This window comes from Octopus bimaculoides, chromosome 20 (assembly GCF_046866305.1).
Source record: "Octopus bimaculoides isolate indiv1 chromosome 20, ASM4686630v1, whole genome shotgun sequence".
NCBI classification, from domain to species: Eukaryota; Metazoa; Mollusca; class Cephalopoda; order Octopoda; family Octopodidae; genus Octopus; species Octopus bimaculoides.
Genome location: NC_142947.1, coordinates 21,849,312 through 21,875,407, shown reverse-complemented (window position 1 = coordinate 21,875,407; position 26,096 = coordinate 21,849,312). Strand labels below are relative to the sequence as shown.

At 36.1% G+C, this 26,096-nt stretch overlaps 1 protein-coding gene across 1 annotated transcript in view; it reads right to left on the bottom strand.

The window, feature by feature from the left end:
* Positions 1-26,096, bottom strand: part of LOC106867543 (DNA-directed RNA polymerases I, II, and III subunit RPABC3) — a 182,208-nt gene that overhangs the window by 61,056 nt on the left and 95,056 nt on the right. The window contains exon 2 of the mRNA XM_089338214.1: positions 5,653-5,827. Coding sequence (XP_089194340.1) covers positions 5,653-5,827 — 175 coding nt within the window. The remainder of the gene's footprint in view (positions 1-5,652; positions 5,828-26,096) is intronic.

Below are 26,096 nucleotides of genomic sequence, written 5' to 3'. Positions count from 1 at the left end.
CCATACATATATGTACATACCTACATATATATATATATACATGCATATATTGGTACAGGATATCAAAAAAACGTTGATCACAATGAGAAACAAAAACATAGAAAACAAACTTTTTTTCAAACAACGAAAAAACAAACAAACAGAGAAATGAGACATGCAACATAAAGAGTATACCCCTTCGTCAGTTGTCCCTGTTTCCGATCTTTCTTTTACTAGTTTCAGTCATTAGACTGCGGCAATGCCTTGAAGAATATTTATGACTGGTTGGATGACTGGTACTTATTCTATCAGTCTCTTTTGCTAAACACTCAGTTACAGGGATGTAAACGCACCAACACCGGTCATCAAGCAGTGATGTGGGACACGGACGGATAGACAGACACACACACAAACACGATGAACTTCTTTTCAGTTTCTATCTACCAAATCCACTCACATAGCTTTGGTCAGACCAAAGCTGTAGTAGAAGACACTTGCCCAAGATACCGCAGAGCGGGACTGAAACCAGAACCATGTGGCTGGGGAAGCAAGCTTCTTACCACACAATCATGTCTGGACCTATACGTGTATTGAATCTAGGTTATATCTTCTGCTTTGGTAGAATTTTAAATAACACTTCTTTTTCTATTTCATAAAAACAGTCTCCTCTTTGACTCCTTTAAACTTCGTTCACAGATTATCTCAAGACAACTGAAAGCTGAAATACATGTTTGGCCTTAAAGTGTTATGAAGAAACATCAATAAGTATTGACACCAAAAGGATTAACTGATTAGAACAAAAAATACGGAAAAATTTAAGTACAAAAAGGGGTTAGACTATTGAAATCACTTTGATTGCTTCATGCTCTTGCTTGATGAGGCTGGGTCATTCCAGGTAAATGGTCCCAGAGACATCATCATGCGTAGAGCTGACCAGGTCCTCCAGTGCTCTCCATCGCTGGTGGTCCCATGTCAGCCTCACTGAATCCTCTAAGGTGACATTGAACCTTAGGATATCTTCCTTAATCACATCCAGCCATGTGGTGCAGGGTCTGCCACAAGGCCTCTTCCAGCTCGCAGCTGCTATGTCAAATGAGAGTAATGCCTGGTAGAATGATCTAGCGGGAGACAGAGGACATGACCCTTCCAGCACATGCGATGAATAGATATGAGGTGGGAGGCTGTGAGATGATGCATGCGTGCACACAGTTCTTTGTTGGAAATGTGTGGTCAGTTAGTTTGTCAAGGACAAGAACGGTGGACACAGTTGATGTAATTGACATTGGTATTTTATTGCTGTTAACATTGTATTTAGAAAGCAAGATATAGGAAGTATGATCATAACCATAATGGAGATGGTGGTGGTGGTTATAGAAAATGATGATAAAAGAAAAGGTGGAAAATGGGGGAGGTGTGTGTGTGTGTGTGATGAAAGAACTGTAGGGCTATGATGAGAAGAGATTGCTCAAACAGAACCAGATACCACCAGCTGTGTTCACACAGGGGTAGTACTGCAAACACACTATGGTACCCACATCTGCCAGAGTATTTCATTCTGTCTACTATAATATAACATGAGTATTATATTAGGTGTCTGCATGTGGGTGTGCATGTCTCAGAGAAGAGAGAGAGAGAGAGAGAGAGAGAGAGAGAGAGAGAGAGAGAGAGAGAGAGAGGAAAGAGAGTGTTTTATGTCTGAACAGAGTCCATTAAGATTCCAAATGTGTCCAACTTTACATGACAATGACTTAGTGTTAATGACCAAGATTGTTGCTGTTGTTTAACCTCCAAATCCACTCTGACTGAGTAATATATAATCAACGAAATTCCAGCCTTGATCATCCTATCTTTGTAGGGGTAAGTAAAATTACATTATTATATGTGTCGATTTCAAGATAATGGGAGGGAGTTGATTTGAGAGATATTTAGCTACTAATTCCAGTAAGTTAAGTGACCACATAGTTTCCCTTTCTTAATGTCTTCGTCAGGGTTGAGATGGAGAGTGTTGAGATGGTATTTAATGCCACATTGTACAACAGGACAGAGTTTGAATGGAGACAGTGTCAGAATTTGTAAAACACTTGCATTTAAGTTAGTCATTGTCAAGTCACCTAAATATGTAGGTTGTTATTCAAACTGTAATCAAATTTATATGAGGTTTATACAAAAGAAAAGTAAAACAACTAGTAAGACAGAAATCTTCTTGTGATCTATAGCAGCAAAACATAGTTTATAAAATTCAAGAAACTAAATTTGTACATCATCATCAAAATACACCTCTCAATATCACAAATCCTCAACATCACTAGGATTCACCTCCCCTCACAAAACACGAGAAATCAACCCTCTTTTACAATCTCTTCACAAAATACCAGGAGTCAACTCTTCCAAAACACTAAAACTGACCTCTTCGCACAAAACACCAGGAGCTACCTCTCCTCATAAAACACCAGGACTCACCACTTCTCACAAAATATCAGAATTCACCACACTTCCAACACCTGTGTTTCAATCAAATATTTTATAAGTTTAGGGTTGTATGTTCTGGTGTCTTATAACCCATACTTAATACCTCTTTTTTTCTAAACACTTGAAAAAAGAGGGTTAAAGGCAGCCTCAACAATAAAGGTAAAGCTACCCTGAATGCAAAGTATGTAAAGAGACATAATTGAATACAAACAACAACAATAATTTCTGATATAGAAAAAGAGCTAGCATTTTTGAGGGAAAGGGTCAGTTGATTAAACTGCCTTCATGTACCTGACTGGTACTTTATTAATCGAGGAAAAATATAAAACATAGATAACACCAGCAGAATTTGAACTCAGAATGCAAAGAGCTAGAAGAAATATCACAAAGCATTTCATCCAATTCTGTATCTATTTTACTTCATTAACTTTTTTTGATACCAGTCCACCTGGGATTAGCCTCTGGATTCATGACACAAAACCTTGTGTTTCAATGCTTCCATTTATAAATTAGAAAAAAACTTCTCTAATTATGTTTAAGAGCCTTTTGGTGATTTATATTACAAGTAGGTATGGCTATGTGGTAAGAAACTTGTTTCCCAACCACTTGGTTTCAGGTTCAGTCCTACTGCATGGCACCTTGGGTAAGTGTCTTCAAAGCCTTGTGAGTGGATTTGGTAGATGGAAACTAAAAGAAACCCATATTGTGTGTGTGTGTGTGTGTGTGTGTGTGTGTGTGTGTGTGTGTGTGTGTGTGTATTTTTGTGTACCCTCTATCACTGCTCAATAACCAGTGTTGGTTTGTTTGCATCCCCATAACTTAGTGATCTTGCAAAAGAGGCCAATAGAATATGTACCAGGTTTAAAAGTAAATACTAGAATGAATTTGTTCAATATTTAAGGTGGTGCTCTGGCAAAGACTAACATCCACTTAATAATGACAAAGCTTTTAGCTCCAAAATCCCTCCAAATTTTTAATTATTTTCAAAATTAATAGAAAATCCATAGACAGTGTATTTTGTTAAAAATATGGTAATGAAATGGTCGAAGATTAGAATCTCTCTCTCTCTCTCTCACACACACATACAAACTTAGATTATTGGACTAAACAGAGAGAAGATATCAATATTTTAGGCCAGAGACCAGCTAACAGAAAAAAATTTTTTTTTTGACATTTTAACCTTAAAGTTGTCAATAAATAAAGAATCTTGATTATTTCAGCAAAGAATAAAACATTAACAACACTCTAATTATAGACTGTACAACCAAAATAAAAAACTTCAGAAAAAAAAAATGAAAAGGGAAATATAGGAAAGGAAAGAAAACAAAAACGTAAGAAAAATTGATGATTTTTTTATAATAGTCACAAGGCAGAAAATTTGGGATAAACCTATAGTCAACCCCAGCAGTTGACTGGTACTTCATTTCATCAACCCTGAAAGGATGACAGGCAAAGCTGACTTTTGTGGGATTTGAACATTGCAAGAATTATGCATGTCTTGATATAGAAAGTTGTATCTCTTGTACTTTGATGTTCACAAATTCTCCCTAGGTGTTCATTATTCCATAAGCAATTTGATTAGTCTGTAGGGATATGAAACTTCCTGTTTTGTGGAGGTAGAGATTGTTTGGTGTTTGTTCAAAATATTTCTTAAAATTTTCTTTTATGGATATACACTAAAGTGAGGCTGATATAAAAGGTGTATATATATATTCATGCATAAAAATGAGAATAAAAATATAATATAATTTAATTAAAAAAAGATAAAGGAAAGGTTTCTTTCAGTTTGTTTGCATACAAGTAAACGTTGTATGTGTATGTATGTAGGTTTGTGTAATACAAGTGGACAAACAAAAGAAAGTGGCACTCAATACATTTGGTAATAGCTACATATTCTATTAAATAACAGTTTGACTCCACTCCAGATAACTTAAAGTTCCATAGGCTTGTTGGATGAACCTGTCTTCTATTACTCTTCCTTAAATACATGATGAGATAGGTTAATCCTACAATACAACAAAACTTTTGGTTAGATGGAGTAGAGTCCAACTGCTATTAAATTATATGTATATATATATATATATATATATATACACATACACACATCTACATATAAATACACACACACGTTAAATGCTGCAAGGCAATTTATCTGGTACTCTATCAATTCTGTTAATCCACCCACTGCCTTCAAAATATTAGCCTCAGATTCACAAATATTTACTTATTTTGACATTAAAAGACAAATTATTTTAGTATTTTAACCACAGATTCACAAATATTAAAAAAAATAATAATGACATTTCAAACTGAGATACAAGAACTGAAATTTCGATACAGAGGTGAATCAATTAAAGCGAGCCCCAAACTCACACCCAGCACTTGACTAATATTTTATATTGTGTATCCTAGAAGAATGAAAGGCAAAGTTGACTTTGGCAGGACTTGAACTCATAACATGAAGAACCATTACTTTTTATGTTATAAGTTCAAATCTCACTGAAGTCAACTCTATCTTTCATCTTTCCAAGGTCAACAAAAGTACTGGGGTCATTTTCTGAAAACCTATGACCAAAAATTAAAGAAATAAAAAAGAGAAGAATCTGCTTCTGGGGAGAACATCAATCTTTTTTTTTACTTTTTTAATGGTTTATTCAGAGGAGTAACAGCAGCACTTATAGCCCTTTTCAGGGCCTCCAAAATCTAGTGGAAGAGAAGATATGCTCAGACCAGAAATCTGTCCCTGAATTCTTGCAACAGACTGAATTTGGCTGAAGACAAACTGATTAAGTCTGCTAACCAAGAACTGCAACAACCTCTTTCTGCACTGTTCCTGCCAATCAAATTTCATTCACAAGGCTTTGGTAAACTCAAAGCTAAGACAGAAGACACCTACCCAAGACGCTGAGTAGTGGACTGAACCTAAAACCTTCTGGTTGTGAAGTGTACTTCTTTACCATGCAGCCATGTCTGCATCCATATTTATTCCTGAAAGAAATAATACTTTATCACGCCCCCACCCCACCACAACAGGATAGACCGAGGTACACATTTGTAGACAGTCAACAGTAGGAATGAATCTACCAACCACAAGCTGGTGTTGCAATACACAGTATTGATCATGTCAGTTTAAAAGCTAGCTTAATTAGATACACCATGAGAGTTTTTCAAACAAAAATCAGTAATAAAAGTATGTTTACTCACAGTCTTCCAGAGTCAGCACCGCTGTCATCGCCTTCCAATTTATAAACCTTTCCATACATAACATATTCAAAGCTGTCTGCTCGGGTTGGGCCACTATCAACAGGGGAATATTCCCCATCATCAGGATAGCCATCTTCACGTAAAGTTGTAGCTATCACCATCCGAAACTTGTCACCTGTTGCAAAACAAAAAGCAAAAAGAATAATGAAAATGTGTTAAGGGAAAATCCAAAGATATAAGACCAACACATTGAATTAAGAAACAGTAATTTATAAATACATAATTACCTTATTTACTCATATGTAAATCACATTTTTTTGTGCATGACTTTGTCTTTGTCCCAACCATTACTATAAATACTAAGCCCTGTGAGTGCATATTTCATATGGGTGCAGCCACACTGAATAAATTACAGTACACTAAACTAGGAAAAAATATTCATGGTCTGGTCTCTTGAATAAGCTATGACACCAGCCAGACTCACATCTTACATACAAAATTTGAGTGAGGCACCCAGTAAGCCATCGAAGAATAAGACATGTCTGATGTAGATGATTTGGATGTCTTTAAACCATAAGGAACTGACCAAAAGTGATAACTCTATGAAGCTAAACTTGTCTCTTGTAACATAATGAGTGAAGAATAGCTGAAATTATATTCCAGCTGAGATGGTGAAAAAGAATTTCCTAGAGAGAGGAATATAAAATGACATGAATTGAACAAAAGATGACTATTTAGGTACATATTCCCAAGATGACAAAGGACAGAGAGATGAAACATAGAATCATAGGATAGAGATGAAATATGAACAACAGAAATGAGAGGACACTGATGACAAATCTGAATTTGATGGCTTTCAACTGGATTTTAAGATGTGCATCATAATCTTTTTTTATAAAGAGTGGCTGTGTGGTAAAAAGTTTCCTTTCCAACCACAGGGTCCTGGATTCAGTCCCACTGCACAGCACCATGTGAAAGTGTCTTCTGCTATAGCTCTGGGCTGGCCAAAGTGGATTTGGTAGACAGAAACCGAAAGAACCCAATTTTGTGTCCGTCTGTCCGTCCATCCATCCATCTATCTAAGTGAGATCATAGTCATGGCCAATACTGGTGTTTCATAAGTGGCACATAAGAAGCACCCACTACACTCTCAGGGCTGGTTAGTATCAGGAAGGGCATCCAGTTGTAGAAACCATGCCAAATCAGATTGGACCTGATGCAGCTCCCCAGCTTACCAGTTTTCAGTCAAACCATCCAATCCATGCCAGCTTGGAAAACGGACATTAAATGATGATAGTGATATATATATATATATACACACACACACACACACACACACACACACATTCTCAACTTACAACCTATGTGACTTATGACCACAGAAAATAAATAAAAAATAAATAAAAAATCAGTTTTTGGATGTTGGGCAGCTGCACGTATAATAACTATGGCAGTATCTGGCAACGCAGGCCTTCCTTAGACCCAGGAATCCACTGCCTGCCACTGTCTCTCACCCAATCACTTTCAAGCATCAGTTGCATTTGAATGAAAATAACATCGAAAAATATAAATCCGACAGACGACCAGATCAACTTACAACCTGTCAGTCAGGACAGAACTCGGTCATAAGTTAAGGTGCGTGTGTGTGTGTTTTTATGTTTGCATTAGTCCCCACCACTGCTTGACAGTAGGTGTTGGTTTGTTTACATCCCACTAATTTAGCTATTCGGTAAAATGAGATTGATAGAATAAGTACCAGACCTTAAAACAAGAAAAAAATAGGACTGGGGGTAATTTAGCTGACTTACTCCTTCAAGATGGTGCCCCAGCATAGCTACAGTCCAGTGACTGAAACAAGTGAAAGAAGATAATTCATAATTTCACAATTTTATTTAACCATAAAAATGATTTCCTGACTTCTATGATATCATAATATACTTTTGGGTTATGTAATATGTATTTCTAGCCTCCTTAGTTATGGGGACATAAACAAACCAACATCAATAGTCAAACAGTGGTGGCAAACAAACACACACACACACACACACACACACACACACACACACACACACACACACACACACAATAAACTTCTCTCAGTTTCTATTTACCAAATCCACTCATAAGGCTTTAGTCAGCCCATGGCTAAAGTGGAAGTCACTTGCCCAAGGTGCAACACATTGGGACTAAAACCAAGACATGGTAAGCAAGATTCTTAACCACACAGCCACATTTTGTGAACTTTATTTGTCTAACTCCACTAATAATAGTAGACATGTATCATAACTAGAAAAGCTCTCTTAGTTTTGTTGACTCATCTATCATGTAGATATCTATTATAAAAGTGTTTACATACTTTTCTGTGCAAAATATGGAGTATGACTTATACATGAGTCATCATCATCACCGTTTAACATCCGTTTTCCATACTGGTATAGGTTGAATAGTTTGGTAGGATCTGGTGGAGGCAGGGCTGCATCAAGTTCCAATGTCAGCTTTGACATGGTTTTTTACATCCGGAAGCCCTTTCTAATATCAACCCCTTTACAGAGTGTACTGGGGTTTTTGTTTTGTTTTGTTTTTTTCTCATGCAACTGACTCTAGTGAGGTTACCACATAGCAAGCATGACAAAATAAAAAAAAGAGGGAACACAAAGAAGGAAAGTTGAAGACTCCCCTCCAACTAAATGGAAGGGAAGTATTTGAGCAAGGGGAGGGGGAACAATAGTTCAAAGCCAGATGTTGAGAGGCTAAAGTGTGCTAGAGGGACAAGTCCAGGTGTCTTGCTATGGTGGAGATACAAGGCTTACTCACATTATACAAGGGTGAGCAGGAGTAGCTGGAAAGAAGATACAGATGGTGGCGATGGGATGCCTGAACATCTAAAGGTACAAGGTGGACATAAGAGAGGGTACAAAGAGTGGATTAATGGGATGGAAGTTTCACAAGGGGAGAACAAATAGATGGTCATTTGTATTTTGGTAATTATCATGTTAAGATAAGTATCAATGTAAGTATCAATGTTAAGAACAAGAAATATCAAGAGAAACTTTAGATTCAGGCAAAATATGGAACTCCAACAATGACAAATAACAAACATCGATTATAGCTTTCTTATCAAAAACAAACAAACCAACACAGTGAAGAATCCAAAACACACATTAGATGACAGGGAGACAGTATGATGTGAAGAAACTATTGATGTGGTCTGTGTCAATGAATAGTAAGAACAAAACGTTTACAAAGTGGAATGAATTAGTATGGTGTGAAGAAGAAGAAGAAGAAGAAGAAGAAGAAGAAGAAGAAGAAGAAGAAGAAGAAGAAGAAGAAGAAGAAGAAGAAGAAGAAAAAGAAAAAGAAAAAGAAAAAGAAGAAGAAGAAGAAGAAGAAGAAGAAGAAGAAGAAGAAGAAGAAGCCATTCAATTACTAGAATTTACAGTCAAATCTCCCCTCAAATGACAAGTTACTGTCTTGAGAAAGGAAAGGACATATTCAATAACATTGTCCTAGGTATACTTCGAAAAAAATGTTATGGCCATGGCTAGACTACTTCTGATCAAAATTCTGTTCAAAGAATTCAAAGATTCAAGGTTACTTAGGACTGATTATTTGATTTCTTGACTTGGAAGAAGACTTTGTGCAAAAATAAAAATATGGAGGATTTCAAGGAAATATGTTGTTTTTTTAGGTCTCAGTTCTCAACTTTCATGAAACAAACTCATGAAGAAAGTAATTCCAGCTGTGACCACCCTACCTTTCCAGGAGTAATTCTTGGACAACATTATCCAATATACTCTTTCCTTATTTAACTCCTTAGCACTTAAACTGGCCACAACTGATTCAAATATTCTACCTGTTTTATGTTCTAACTGACCAGATTTGGCCTTTCACACCTACCCTCCGATGTCTTACTAAAAATAAACAATCACATCATTGAAATCTCGATACAAGATGATGCATACCTAATTCAAAACAATGTGAATGATACATAAGTATAACATGTAACAAAGCAATGTCAATGCCAAAGAGTTAAAACAGTGAGATTTGGGTACATATTGATCTATCATACAGAGGATTTCTCCTGTCCAAGGTTGGTGGAGATGGTGTACCTTGACACGTGCAGTGAGGCAAATCTTTTAAAATTGAATTTCTGTTACAGTGTACAAGTTATATAGCACATGCTTTGTCTTTCCATGCTGCACCAAAGTGTGTGTATATATATACATATATATAAAATTTTCTCAGAGTATCATCTTCTCTGTTTCAATTATATCTATGGTGTGACTGCTTGCTTCCTCTCCCTTCTGGAACAAATTATTTTGGTGTATAATCAATAACATTTTAAAAGAATACAAACTGTTCTTTAAAATGTACATTCTATAAATAAACCAGGTAAAACACCACTTTCACTCAGCAAATCAGATTTAGCCGAACAGACTATTTTAACACATGCGCATACCAGCTATTGTAATTAACATCAGAGACACCGAAATAAAATAAAATTTAAGAAAGACCTGGTAGAGTACTGTTTAAATTTTAGTGAACCTCCCCACCACAATGACCTTTCCTCACCCTTTTAGAAAACTTATTATAAAACTAAACACAATTATGAAAAAGATTATTTTAGAATCACTTAAACATTTTTGACAGATTGTATCAAAAATCCCATTAAGAAAAAAGAAGAAAAAAAAACACAATCATTATAACAACCATAACAATCTAATGAGAGAGACAGGCCATTCAACTTGCTAGAAATAGCAGCCATATTGCCGACTCGAACAATGCAATCTTAAAAAAAAAAAATGGATGAACACATTGAATAACACAGTTTTACAAGCATTATATCTGAATAGAAAGATACAATGGTCATTGCTAGAAAATCATTGCTCAAAGCTCTTTTCAGACTTCAACTGACATTAAATAATAATAACACCTTTTCAAATCTTTGCAATAGTCTCTGCGTAGGCTTTTCAATACAGAGGTTCAGCAAAGTGGAAATAATAATAATAGTAATAATCCTCACTGCAATAGGCACAAAGCCTGAAATTTTGTGGGAGGGGATAAGTCAATTACATTGACCCCAGTGTTTCACTGGTACTTATTTCATCAACCCTGAAAGGATGAAAGGCAAAGTTGACCTTGGTAGAATTTGGATTCAGAATATAAAGACGGATGAAATGCCACTAAGTATTTTGCCCGGCATGCTAACGATTCTGCCAGTTTGCCACCATAATAATAATAATAATAATAATAATAATAATAATAATAATAATAATAATCTTTTCAACTAAAGGCACAAGGCCTGGAATTTTGGGGAGGGCACTAGTTGATTACATCGACCCAGTATTTCACTGGTACTTAATTTATCAACCCCAAAAAGATGAAAGGCAAAGTCAACCTTGGCGGAATTTGAACTAAGAACATAAACAGACGAAATGCCACTATACATTTTGGCCAGCATGCTAAAGATTCTGTCAGCTTGCAGCTTTAATAACAATAATAAGCATGGGTCAAACAGAAGTTATTTAAGGTGCAGCCGTGAGTATGTGTTTAGGGAGTTTGCATCCTAACTGCAATTTTGGATTCCCCACTGCACAGTATCTTGGGCAAGTGTCTTGTATTATTGCTTTGTGCTAACTAAAGCCTTCTGATTGCAATTGCTAAGTAGAAACTAAAGTCCATCATGTGTATGTGATAGTTAAGTGGATATTGGAGAAACACTGATAAAAGAAATTATTATTGAAGCATAAGCAGAACGTTCAAAGTTGGATACACACCATACATGCCTTTCCCTTGCAATAAATACAGAAGCAAAGCAACATCTTAATTGAAGCAAAATTTGGTACATAAAGGGGAGAAATGAAGATATAAACTAGACAATAATAGAGCCTCCCTTTATGTAAATAGCTTCAATATTTTCCCCCCTGGGCATCCCAGTAGACTAAAATATAATTACACCACAGATATATTTGTTTAACAGAAGGAATGAAATAAAATCACATTGCAGACACCAAAACAAATTCTTTTTTAAGAAGTGGAATAAATTTCAAACAGACTCAATATCTGAAGGCTCACTAGCAGAAGAGACACAATGATAATCAACGGAATGAAAAACAGAATATTGCACAGACCCCAAAACTCAACACCCAATGAACTGTAAGGAGAAAATAACAATATACCACAAAATATCATTTAATTACACTCTCAGCATCGACAATATAAATCAGAACAACTTCAAGGAAACAAATGAAATGAAAACCAGCATAGCAGAATAAAATTTAATGACATCGGATGGGACACTTGCAGTGATAATGCAAAACTTAACAGAATAATAAATTAGAGTAACAGGGTACAATAAAGTGAATCAACCAAATAAACTACTTGGTGAGCAACAAATTAACCAATGAAGACAAATGACAATTTAGATGACTAAATAAAACAAACAAAAAAAAACAGCATATCAAAGGATAACATTTAACAGCATCAGATAAACAGCTAGAGTCCATGTAGACCCCAACAAAATGACCAACAAATTAACCCACAAAAGTGAATGAGAGAAACCAAATATAATAACAGAATCAACCAATTGATGAACTGACTAATGAAAAGTGACAAAATGATGATAATCTAGAAGATAACACTCAAATACGATAATACATAATAAATAATCAATAAAAACAATACACACACAGGGGAATAAGTTCACTTGAATGTATATAAAACCATCTTAAAACACAGAATGAGTCACCAGAACAATTGCTATAATCTAAAATTCAAGTACTGATGACCCTCCAGAGCCACTACATTATCTCTCCTCCATACATCTCTCACTCTTTCTATACGCTATGCCTGCTTCTCCCTTCATACTCTTGCAACCTACCCAGCTCACTCGCTCTCCCTTAACCTATCTGTATCATCCCTACCACCCCTTATCCACTATTCATTCACTACATCCACTCTTCAACTCTATCCAGTCTCTACACTGATTCTCCATCATATTTTCACCCCTGCACCTATTTCCCATCCCTAACCATCTATCACTCTCCCATATTCTTGCAACCCCTACCCACCCACATTCCTTATTCTGTTCCCATTCACTTCAACTCACCTTGTTTCTTGAGGGTCCTCCTGAAACCTCACCACTATTTTTATCTTTTTCCAGCTTCACCCAGATCATTCCCATCTTATCTTCTATGATGCTTGTAACAATATAGCCCCTCAACAACAAGAAACCTGTTCCGTTCTAGTTCCTTCTCTCATACTTTAATACTTCTCATTTCCTATCATAGAACTAACACCTTGTTGTAGCCCCACTCAGCCAAAGGAGATTTTTAGTCTGGCAAGCTGCACGGTGATCTCAGTAGTACTGGTACCCTGAAAAAAGCACTCAGCACATGCTATAAAGTGTTAGGAAGATCATCCAGCCAGAGAAACCATGCCTAAGCAGACATTGGAGCACAAAGGTGTCCTTGGATTTGTAAAATCCTGTCAAACTGTCCAGCCTATGTCAGCATGGAATACAGATGTCAAATTATGCAGATGATGAGAAAAAGAATTTAGTTTAAACTTAGCACCATGTATTGAGTACTCTTTCCCACTTCCTTTACAAACTTTGTTTACAACATTTGAAAAAACATGTACACACATGCACATTTTCTTTACAATTATGATCAGTCCTTACTGCCTCTTAATTCTTTACATTCTCAACACACTGTCCATTTCCTCTATCATTCCCTTTCTCCTAATCCTCCTACGTCTATGTTATTGTGCGTGTACCTTTACCCCTCTCTTTTCTTTGCCCTATGCTCTTGATACTAATTTTCACCTCATTTGACTTGGCCCTCATCACCTATCTCCTATTTCAATTGATCTTCAGTTTCTTACAAACTTTGGCCTCCTCCTCTAGTAACTCTTTCATACTCTTTACTTCCTTCCCAATTCTTTACCTCACATGCTACTCACACCAACTATCACAGGCTTTTTCCACAATCTTACAGAATGTTTCATTCACATTTCTGTGACCAAGGCAAACAACACTTCTATGTAGTCTTTATTTAGCTTTGAAGAAGAGTAAATGCCCAAAATTTTAGGTATTTTTGCTCCTCAACACAAATTTTCTTAGTGGATACTTGTATGCATGTGCATTTACATACTTAGCTGGACATAATGTATTGTAACAATGACTTGCATATCTAGATACAAGTACTTCATATTCCTTGATACACAGCAAATGATCTTTATTTCCTACACAATAAAAACATTGCACATTTAAAAATTAACTACACTTCACTACGCACAAACACTAGTATCATGAGTATCCCACTCCTAATCTCACATTCCCTCCCTTACTAATCCTTTACCTCCCTTGTTACTGACCTCTTCCCATCTCCTCTCTCTCTCTCCACTTATTCACTCTCTCTTTTTCTCTCTTCACTCCTCCCTCTCCACCTACACCCACTGCCACTCAGATTGAGTTTCTATTCCCAGTCTTCCTATCCCACTACCTAACTTCCATTTTACACGAAACCTGCCTTGTAAACAGACATCATAAATTATGTATCACATATTGTTTTTATTTTTCACTTGCTCTCTTAATACTTTGCTTCTCTTTGATAAAGTATATCAATTGAGATGCTAGGTTCTCTCTTGCTTTTTCCACTAGCATATTTGCACACCTCTTCATTTGTCTTTCACTTTATATTTTCCATCCTTTTCCAGTCCTGTATTTTTCATTTATCTAACTCTGTGCATTGTTTTTACCATTTCATGTGTGTGTGTGTGTGTGTGTGTGCACATGCATACAATTTTCAATAGTGGAAGCCAAAGTGGATAAAACTATAAATCATAACATGTACAATATTTTAACCAATATTCTATATGCTGTAACTGATAGCTTTATTTACTTTGAGCTCACCTATAAAAAAAAAAAAAGTTACTTCCTATCTCTGAAATTTTCTAAATTCTTATAATGTAAATGTGTGTGCATCACATTCTTTCTCTCACCATTTTTTTTTCATTCTTCTTCCATTTTTTAACTCTTAATCCTTTTCCATTTTTCCGAGCATTAAACTAATACACCTGCTTGTTGTTCCTACACCTGTCTTTATCTTTTGTTTTCTGTAAATTTCAACTGTGTGTGTGTGTGTGTTTGTGTGCACGCACGCGCCTATGATTGGGATTTCATATTTCAAAAATATTCTTGAAAATGTAATTCTCATGTTCTGTATAATTATGTTATAATTATGTTGTTAAATATTTATATAACTGTGAAGATGTGGAAGTTATTGGAAGGACTGTATTCTAGTTTTTCTTTATGTGTATGTGTGTGAATGAGAGAGAGAGAGAAAGAGAGAGAAGGGAAGTGTTTGAAAGAGATAGAGAGGATGAGAGAAGTGATGAAGGGGAGCTACAAATAAAAAGAGATGTAATGTCAGAGACAGAGATACAAAGAATTATAAATTGCAGGGGCTGTGTAGTCTTGGTGTCTATGATTACAAGAGACAGTAGGTGTTCGGGGACGATGAGGCACAATTAAGTGTTCCATGAAGGAGGGAGTGGTGGTGGTGGTGTATACAGTACAGTTATCATATTCAGGAGAACAGTGGTCATTGTTGTAGGAGTAGAAGCAACAGATGAGGGAGACAACATGATAATTGACTAACGACAATAAACTATTGGTGACTGAAAATCTGCCAATCAAATAGAAAGATGCACAAGCCTGTATATGTATATCTCTATCTTGTTTGTATTTAGATGCAGGGGAGTCCTAATAGAGCATTCTATGATCAAAAATGTTCCAACCACCACCGCCGTCTACTATCTACATTATCTGATACTTTATTTTTTCAAGTTGTTAAAATTGGGGAAAGAATTGCCTGCAATTTCTAGCAGGTTAAGAAACCACACAAAGACTGCTTTGTTGGCTCACTATAGTTATAATAGTTAGTTTTGAGTATCGTATTTGTTGTCATTTAACCCCAACTCAGCTGTAATCCAGTAAACCAATGAACAAAGCTAATTGTTTTTTAACCATCCTTCCTTTATTTTCTTATATAATATACCAAGGATTATCTGAAATGTCTCATTTGTAAGATGGTGATGCAAGTTGAGGCATATCTGGCTGTTATCTTTATCAGGTAAATGAATGTTGGAGATGCCCTCTTTATTTTCTGCATATTTTGTGGGTGCCATACTTCATATATGTATAAAGCTCCAAAAGATATGGAATATTAGTTCTATGTATAAAGAAATCTCTCTCTCTCTCAGGTTTTAGAAAATGAACTGCTTCCTTACACAGCAAACAAAATAATATTCCGCTCTCACAACTATTGCAAAGTTCAATATTCACTGTACTAACCATGCCTGGTTATCCATATGAATTCACTCTGGAAATGTTGTTGTTTGTTGTTGTTGTTGGCACTCCGTCACTTACGACGTCGAGGGTTCCAGTTGATCCAATCAACGGAACAGCCTGCTCATGAAATTAACGTGCAAGTGGCTGAGCACTCCACAGACACGTGTACTCTTAACGTAGTTCTCGGGGAGATTCAGCGTGACACAGAGTGTGACAAGGCTAGTCCTTTGAATTACAGGCACAACAGAAACAGGAAGTAAGAGTGAGAGAAAGTTGTGGTGGAAGAGTACAGCAGGGTTCGCCACCATCCCCTGCTGGAGCCTCATGAAGCTTTAGGTGTTTTCACTCAATAAACATCACAACGCCCGGTCTGGGAATCGAAACTGCGATCCTATGACCGCTGCCCTAACCACTGGGCCATTGCGCCTCCAGTACTCTGGAAATACACAGGCATATAAGAAAACTAAAAAAATATTTTTTGCTTAAGAGAACATTAAAACCTGTCTCATCTTCTTCAGACAAAATAACAGAAAAAAATAGTAACCCCCCTCCATTTTGTCTCCCGTCCCTCAAACACACGCACACACCAAATAAAAACAGGTGATGATGAAATTAACGAGGGACATTTTCTGCAGGTTGTGTGGTAAGATGCTTGCTTCCTAACTACATTGTTCTAGGTTCACTCCCATTGCGTGACACCTTGGGCAAAAATGTCTTCTACTATAGCCTCAGGCTGACCAGAGCCTTATGAGTGGATTTGGGAGACCGAAACTGAAAGAAACCCATTGTGTGTGTGTGTGTGTGTGTGTATGTGTGTGTGTGTGTGTGTGTGTGTGTGTGTGTTATATTTCTATCTATGCATGTGTATCTTGTGCCTGACTTTATCCTCTGACCACTGCTTGACAACCGGTGTTGGTGTGTTTACGTCCCCATGACTTAGCAGTTCAGCAAAACACACCAATAGAATAAGCATTAAGTTTTAAAAAAAAAGGCTTAGGGTCAATTTGTTCAACTAAAACACTTCAAGGCAGTGCTCCAGCATGGCCACAGTCAAGTGGATGAAACAATTAAAAAATAAAAGATAGAAGCGAAGTAGGGGTGGAATAACATTAACATGCTTCACATTGTGTCATTGTATTATGTTAACTTAAAACGGTGAGTCTGTAGAATTGTTAGTGGGTTAAACAAAATGCTTAACAGCATTTCTTTATGTTCTGAGTTCAAATTCTGCTGAGGTTGATAAAATAAGTACCAGTTGAAAACTGTGGTCAATGTAGTCAACTTCACCACCACCACCACCACCACCACCTCCCCTTGAAATTCCAAATTTTGTGCCAAAATTTGAAACCATTATATTATGTCAACTTCCACTTAACTACACAAACACAGACATATGCATGTGCATGCAATGCGAAGTCTGCAAGTGTGTGCAAGTGCGAACGGAATGAAACAAAGAAAAAGAGAAAATGAAAGAAAGAGGTAAGAGAAAAAGAAAGAAGCTTTATATGCTAAAGTGCAGTAGTGTGTGTGTGTGTGTGTGTGTGTGTGTGTGTGTGTGTGTGCAAATGAGATGCACACACCACTTAGATAACATGAAGCCATGATAAAAATAATCAAGGCCACATATAGGGAAAGAAAAAACAAAAAATAAAGATTAATCGGAACCATAAATATTAGAGAAGATAACCAATCATAAAACTATTTTGTTGCACTCAATCATAACCGTCATCATCATCATCATCATCATCATTAGTCTTCATCAGCATCATCACAGTCCTCTTCCTCATCATCACCACCAACAACTCCATCACTTTAAATGAAGGCATAAGTGTTAACTGATGTCAATGTTGCCAAGCAGGTGTGGTGGTGTGATGGTGCTGATGATGGTAGCGATGGTGACATTAGCAGTGATGAGAGTAATGATGATTGTTTATTTTTATGATTTTTTTTAACTGAAGTAGTGGTGTTGATGATACTAATACGTGCAGTGAGGGTAGTGGTGATGATTTCCTCTTCTGGCAAAGTTGTTGATTGCTGTTATCCTGATCCAGTAGAGCTCTGTGACCAAAACTGTTCTGTGACAATCTAGTTTTTTTTATTGAGACACAGTATATCTAGGACTGACTACAATATCCAATGTCTTAAACTTTTAAGTTATGAGGGAAATTTGACTACTATTACTAAGATATGCAGTAGCTACCTAGAGGCTCCATTACTGATTCATAAAGGAACTGTTCATAGTTGTAGGAGACACTGCAAAACAGCTTGTCCAGTATCCTAACAATTCCACCAGTCCACTGCTCTGACCAGTACTTTGCTTATTGATCACAAAATGATAATAATAAAAAGACAAAATTCACCTCAGTAATTAACATATTTAGAAATATTTAGACAAAAAATAAATAAATAATTAAAGTAGTATAAATATTTTTTTTACCTGTCCAGATATAATTAATGAAGACAGGGATGAAGGTTTCTGTACTCTGACGGCATCCCAATGCCTTCAGACTAAAACATAGTCTGGAAGGAAGTTGAGAAACTGCCAAAGTACAAGGATCTTGAAATTGAAATAAGTAGCATTTGGAGCACTAGGAATGATGAAGAACATTACTGAAAACAAAGACTATACTAGGGCTCATAACTTTACATTCAGTTTAAAAATATCAATTTAAATAGTGCTTTCTGTGCATACCACACACCTTAGATAATCATCACCTAATAAAAGAAAACAACTCACACAAAACATATATTAGGAATCACCACTAAACAATGTAACCTAATATACTATCACCTCCTAATAAAATAATACAACATAACCAACTCCTGATATTAAAGCATCAACAATTCACATCCTATGTAACCAACCAATTCCCTAGCCACACATCTCACACAGCACATACAAGACACAATCATCATCACCCAATGAAATGACAACTCACATTGCACATATTCCTCAACAAACAGACTAAACACTAAAGTAACACCGGAAGTAACAAAAACAAAACATCTACACAACGTTACACTCTCAAAAGACTGCATAAACCTCAGGAAGATGGAAGTGCACCTGTGCAGCAGAAACTATTATCATCAAGGCGGTGAGCTGGCAGAAACGTTAGCACACCGGGCGAAATGCTTAGCGGTATTTCGTTTGCCATTACGTTCTGAGTTCAAATTCCACCGAGGTCAACTTTGCCTTTCATCCTTTCGGGGTCGATAAATGAAGTACCAGTTACACACTGGGGTCGATGTAATCGACTTAGTCCCTTTGTCTGTCCTTGTTTGTCCCCTCTATGTTTAGCCCCTTGTGGGCAATAAAGAAATAAGAAACTATCATCATCAACAAACATCCATTTTCCATGCTAGCATGGGTTGGACAGTTTAACTGAAAACTGGTAAGCTGCACCACGTTCCAATCTGATTTGGCATGGTTTTTATAGCTGGATGGCTTTCCTAATGCCAACCACTCCAAGAGTGTAGTGGGTGCTTTTTACATGCCACCAGCACAGGTGCCAGTTATGAAACACTGGCATTGGCCACAACTGCACTCTCACTTGGCTTGACAGGTCTTCTCAAGCACAGTATATTGCCAAAGGTGTTGGTCACTTGTCACTGCCTCTGTGAGGCCCAAAGTTTGATGGGTGCTTTTTAAGTGCCACCAGCACAGGCACCAGTTACACAACAGTGGCATCGGTCATGACTATGATCTTAGGAAATTATTGATGAAAGCATGATGATTATAAGAAAAAGCATTTCTTTTTGATTAGATGCTGAAAGATAAATATATTTAACCCTATAACATTTAAACCAGCCATATCTGCCTGTTTTATGTTCAAGTCAGCCAGATCCAGCATACCAACCTTACAATAAAATTAAACAATCAAATCCCTAAAATCTCAAAGCTACAAGTTAATACATGATTAATTCAAAACAATGTGAATAAATAGGTATTACATTTGACAGAAATCTGAATGTTAAAGGGTTAAAATTTGTCAGACTAAATTGTGATCCAGTATTGAACAACGCCATAGAATACTGTTGTTTGTATGCTGAGAAAGATGTTAGTTATTTGCATGTTGAATCATTCTGCAATAAATTACATCAAAATCTATCTTATACCACTACAACTAAAACACTGATGCTCTCTATTCTGCAATGTCACTCTAGAGAAAATGTGCTGCCTGGATATAGACGTATGATAAAAGAATTCATATAACAAGAATAATGGTAAAGGAAGGAATTCAATTAATATGCAGGTTTACTAAACAGCCAGTTGTGACCTATTAAGATACAATGATATATATCACTGAAGTAACAACTGTGGTTAATAAAATCAACTATCCCTTTTCCCTACCCCTCAAAAATTTGTGGTTTTGTACTTAAGATAGAAATCAATCTCTGACTGAACCCCTTGCCAAGAGAGGTGCAAGAACAGAATACCATGAAAATGGTCAATACATTAAGTTAATTGTACACCTAACTTTAAGACTAGGAATAAAGGAAGCAAAGATGGGAAGCAATTAATGAAAATGGTATAATCAAATATATTCATATCAATTCATGTAGACTTATTGGTGTTTTGTGTCAGAGAGAGTTGATACAGTCAGAGTAAAAACAAATGAGACATCTTAGGCTGTTTTGAGCTAAAGATATATAAACAAACCAATAACACTGAGATGGAAAAGTTACAAGATGACCAATACAGCAAATGCACAATCATGAAAAACCTGTGATCCACTGAGTTTTCAACAAGGATTTCATTTCAATGTAGTTTTAGTGCGTGAAGAGTAAGTGGAATGCATCCCCTTCAAAGGTGGTACCTAAAAGTAGATACTCTAAGTATGAGAAGAAAGAGTAATGATCCGGATACCTAACATAAACTACAGATCTGGTTAGCTGGAAAGTTTCTTCATCAGTGTGATAGCCTGCACTCACTCCTTACAAGTCTACCATGTTCTTAATGAACCAGATAAACCTCTGTGAGAGTTTGACCTATTAGCTAAATCACCCTCACACCATATCCTGTTTTAAAAAGGAAAGCACAAACAATAATGTGCCCTCCCCTAAGATATATATATATATATATATATATATATATATATGAGAAAATGAGTAGAGATGGCTTTTTTTGGGTAAGTTTTATTTTAATAATAATGTTTACAGTGAGTGACTGATATGAGTTTCAAGCTTCAAATAGCTGTTTTCAAATTGAAAAATGTTTGTTTTACTAGTTACTTAAATAGCAAAAAATATATTTTATAAAAATACAAAAGCATGTGTGTCTAAGAAGAAGAACAAGGAAGAAAGAAGTGGAAAAAATAAGTTAATGAAATAAAGCTAAAAATAAATATAAAGATAAAGATAAGAATAAAGATAAGACTAATAGTAATTGTGAACAGAGGGGGAAGGAGAGTCAAGAATAAAGAAATGGAATATTTTGGAGTGGCCAATATTGTTGTGACTTGTCAAAAGATGACCAGTGGGGTGCTTACTGATTTGAGGTCACCTATTCAGTTCTCACATATGGTATGGCTATGGCAACACACAGACACACACATAGACACACACACAGACACACAGACACACACACACACAGAGCATATTCTCACACATAAACTACATTGACATTCTAAGAATAAACTATCACATCATTGAAACCTCAAAGCTATAACATAATGCATGATTAATTCAAAACAATTTGTGTGAAAAAGTATTAAATTTAACAGAGTAATCTGAACACTTAAAGGGTTAAATAAAAGAAAACAAGCACATTGGAAAGCTCTAAGAAATGAAAACCTAGCCAACACATATGAATGGTGGAGGAGCAGAGAAGAAGTAATACTCCCAAGAAAATTTCATATCAAAGAAATAACGTCAGAACCAAATGAAGAACCAAATTCACCTCAATTTGGCACTACAGAGATTTGAAGCAGTAATCACACTAATCTGCCTAAAAGTAACAAACTTCCAAAAGAAAATTTGAAAAATATGACACCTATATACATGAAGAAATTAACAAAAGAAGCAGTGGAAGTATTCCCCCAAAAAACTTCTAGACATGTGGAAAACTGACACCACTACAGAAGAGACAAAGAGTAAGAAGATCTTGGAATCAAAAATCCTTTGGCTACAGGAATACAAAAACACCTATGGGAAAAACCAGATAAAACCTAAACACTGACCAACTTATGACAACCCTGAGACCTCAAAACAACACCAAAAGAAAGGAAGTTTTCCCACAAAATAAACAAAGACACCTCAGTCCTCTAAGAAACACACATTTGTGATCATATGCAGATATAACAAGAAATAATAGAACAAAGAACCCTAATCAAAGATAAAACAGAACTTTCCAGAGACCAAATCATAGACCCAAACAAACCACATGGAACAACAATAGAATAATGAGTCAACCCCCAATCCAACAACCAAGAACATACTTACCTATGAATAACCAACCTAAAATATTTACATACAGAAAAATGCAAAATTCCCACATAAACACTCCCAATTCCAATGGAAACCATTTTTTAAGACGGGAGATCTACCACCAAAAAAAAAAAGAAAAAAATAACACCATTCTTCATGAGACATAGAAAATAAACATAAGCAAACCAAAAATACTAAATTTATCCACTAAGAAATTAAGATCCTGGAAAATGGATTGAAATTTACACCCACTGCAAAATCCAAGCAAGCTGAACTCATAAAAGACATAAGCAGTTTGCCGAAAATTATGATTGAGGGAATCTTTTTCTAAATACTGTATACACAGACAAATCACTGGTTAAAAACAGGACAGGATTCAGACCTATCTTAAATAGAGACAAAAACTCAGAAGAATATATTAGCTACCTGTGACGATCAGCTCAATCTAATGCAACAGAGAGGAAATGTAAATCCAACATACCTAAAGATCAGTTGGAAGCATAAAAAATTTTTTTAAAGTCTCTTCGATAATTTTCAAAGAAGCTAACAAAGGTGGAGCAACAACTATCATGGACAAGAACCATTACAGAGATATGGTTTTGGAACAACTTAATGACTAACACGAGAAGCTAAACCAAAACGAGGATAAAAATATTATGGTACATAGACTGGTCTCAAAATATCGTAATAATCTAACTGAGAATGAAGTTAATTATTTACCAAACTTTGAAGTAAAAAGCAGTAGCTTCTATGGGTTACCCAAGATCCACAAATCAAAAGAAATCCAAGACAACATAAAAGGAAACAATTCAATATATGTCAAAATTCTGAAACCCAGAGACCTGAAACTATGCCCAATCATTGCAGGACCAACATCCAGTACACAATGCTTAAGCAACTTAATAAATATATACAAAATGATGCCAAGCTTTGTCTGAAACAGTATGGACTTTTTAAACTACATACCTAAAGGTATCCAGCAGGAGACAATTCTTGTTAATTTCAATGTAACTAGTCTATACACCAATATCCCACACAACCTAGGAATTGAAGCTATAAATCATATCATGGAACAATTCTCAAAAACCTTCATTTTAGAAGGATTAAAACTGATACTGGAAAATAATCACTTCTTCTTCAATAACAACTTCTACTTACAAATAAAAGGAACAGCACTGGAGACAAAAGTAGCCACATTTACACAACACTCACAAAAGGCTTCTTACAACTCAAACTCTATTCCCAACTAACAGAAACATTTAACAAACAATTCTCCATTTATATATATAAAAAAAAAAAACTAGAAACAGTATTTGGATAACTGTTTTATATTTTGGAGCAAAAACCAAAAAGACTTAGGAATCTTTCACTCACTTTTAAAGAATTTGCATACGGCGGTGCATCAGCATGGCCGCAGCTCTAAGCTGAAACTATAAACAAAAAAAAAAAAAAAAACTTCAATAAAATTCACCATGGAACAACACATAAAGGAATTACCATTTTTAGACATACTTCTAATTAAACAAGATAATACCATAAAACAAATCTCTTCTACAAACCTACAGACACACACCAATATTTGAACTTTCATTCCTTCTATCCCTCACATACCAAAGAAACATACCTGTTAATATGGCAAAACAAATTTGCACAATAGTAACAGATGCAAAATTAAGGGAGAAAAGATTACAAGAATTAAAAATATTTCTAAAAGAACAAAAGTATCCCACTAGATTGACACAGCAATCACCAAAGCAAAAGACATCCAAGCTACTGACCTCAGAGGAAAACAAACAGACAAAAAAGAAAATGAACTCATAAGCATTCTTTTTGTCATCAACTGCAACCCAGGAAATCACGACATCATCAATACTGCAAAAAGATACCTCCCAGTTCTTCAGCAATCATTAAAAATGAACAAATTAACAGATTCAAAAATAATTTATAGCAGATGTCAAGCACTCAACCTAAAAGGCTCTTAACTCAAGCAAGAGTTACAACTAGAGAAACAACAAAGAGAGTTCAAAAATGTGGTGACCCTCATTTTCGAACATGTGATTACATGGAAGTAAGAGAACAAATTACTTTTAAAGATATTTCAAAAATAAAAGCAAATATAAATTGCAAATCCAAAAACGTAATTTACTGTGCCACATGCCCTGAATGCAAAGAATACTACATTGGTGAAATGGGCATTGGATAATATGAGAGAGTAAGGATACATAAACAACAAATCCATGATCCCTCTGTTAGAAACACAACTTGCAGTGAACAATTCGATAAATGTGGGAAAAGAAAATTCAAAATATTCCCTTTCATCAAACTATGGACAGAAAATAAATATTTTTGTAAGGCCAAGGAAGAATACTTTTTTAAAAACACCAACCAAAACTGAACCAAAATCACCAAAACCATCATCCCAAGAAAGACACCAATCAAAAACTACCATCCCACAGAGAGACACAAATCAAATATTGCCTGAATAATGAAAGCTACAGATGAATATATACTCTTTTACATACTATTTTATGTACCCCAAAAATTATATGCAGATGTTTTTCCTCCCTTTTGCTGTGTGTGTGTGTGTGTGTGTGTGTGAAAATATATATAGGAATGTTTGGATGTACACCCTCTTATATGTGTATGTGTGTGTATGAGCATGTTAGTACAGTTATATACATGTGCATGCATGTGTGTGTGTGTATTGAGATATGTATGTGTATGAGTGTATATGCTTATACACACATGTGTGTCTATATATATATATATATAGATGCATGTATGTGTATGTATATGTGTGTGTGTGTGTGTGTGTATATATATATATATATATATATATATATATCATCATCATCATCATCATCATCGTTTAACGTCCGCTTTCCATGCTAGCATGGGTTGGACGATTTGACTGAGGACTGGTGAAACCGGATGGCAACACCAGGCTCCAGTCTGATTTGGCAGAGTTTCTACAGCTGGATGCCCTTCCTAACGCCAACCACTCAGAGAGTGTAGTGGGTGCTTTTACGTGTCACCTGCACGAAAACGGCCACGCTCGAAATGGTGTCTTTTATGTGCCACCCGCACAAGCCAGTCCAGGGGCACTGGCAACGATCTCGCTCGAAAATCCTACAGGAGCCAGTCAGGCGGTACTGGCAACGGCCACGCTCAAAATGGTGCATCTCATGTGCCACCCGCACAAGAACCAGTCCAGGGGCACTGGCAACGATCTTACTTGGCTTGCCGGGTCTTCTCACGCACAGCCCATTTCCAAAGGTCTCGGTCCGTAGTCATCGCCTCGGTGAGGCCCAATGTACGAAGGTCTTGCCTCACCACCTCAGCCCAGGTCTTCCTGGGCCTACCTCTTCCACGGGTTCCCTCAACTGTTAGGGTGTGGCACTTTTTCACGCAGCTATCCTCCTCCATTCTCACCACATGTCCATACCAGCGCAATCGTCTCTCTTGCACGCCACAACTGATGTACGTGTGTGTGTATAGGTATGTGTGTGGGTCGGTGGGTGTATGTGGTGTAGATGTGTACATGCGTATGTATATGCATATATTTGTATGTGTGTATTAGTGCAAATGTACAGGTGTGTGTGTATATATGTATGTGTATATCTGTGTACATATATATATATATATGTGTATGTATGTATATGTA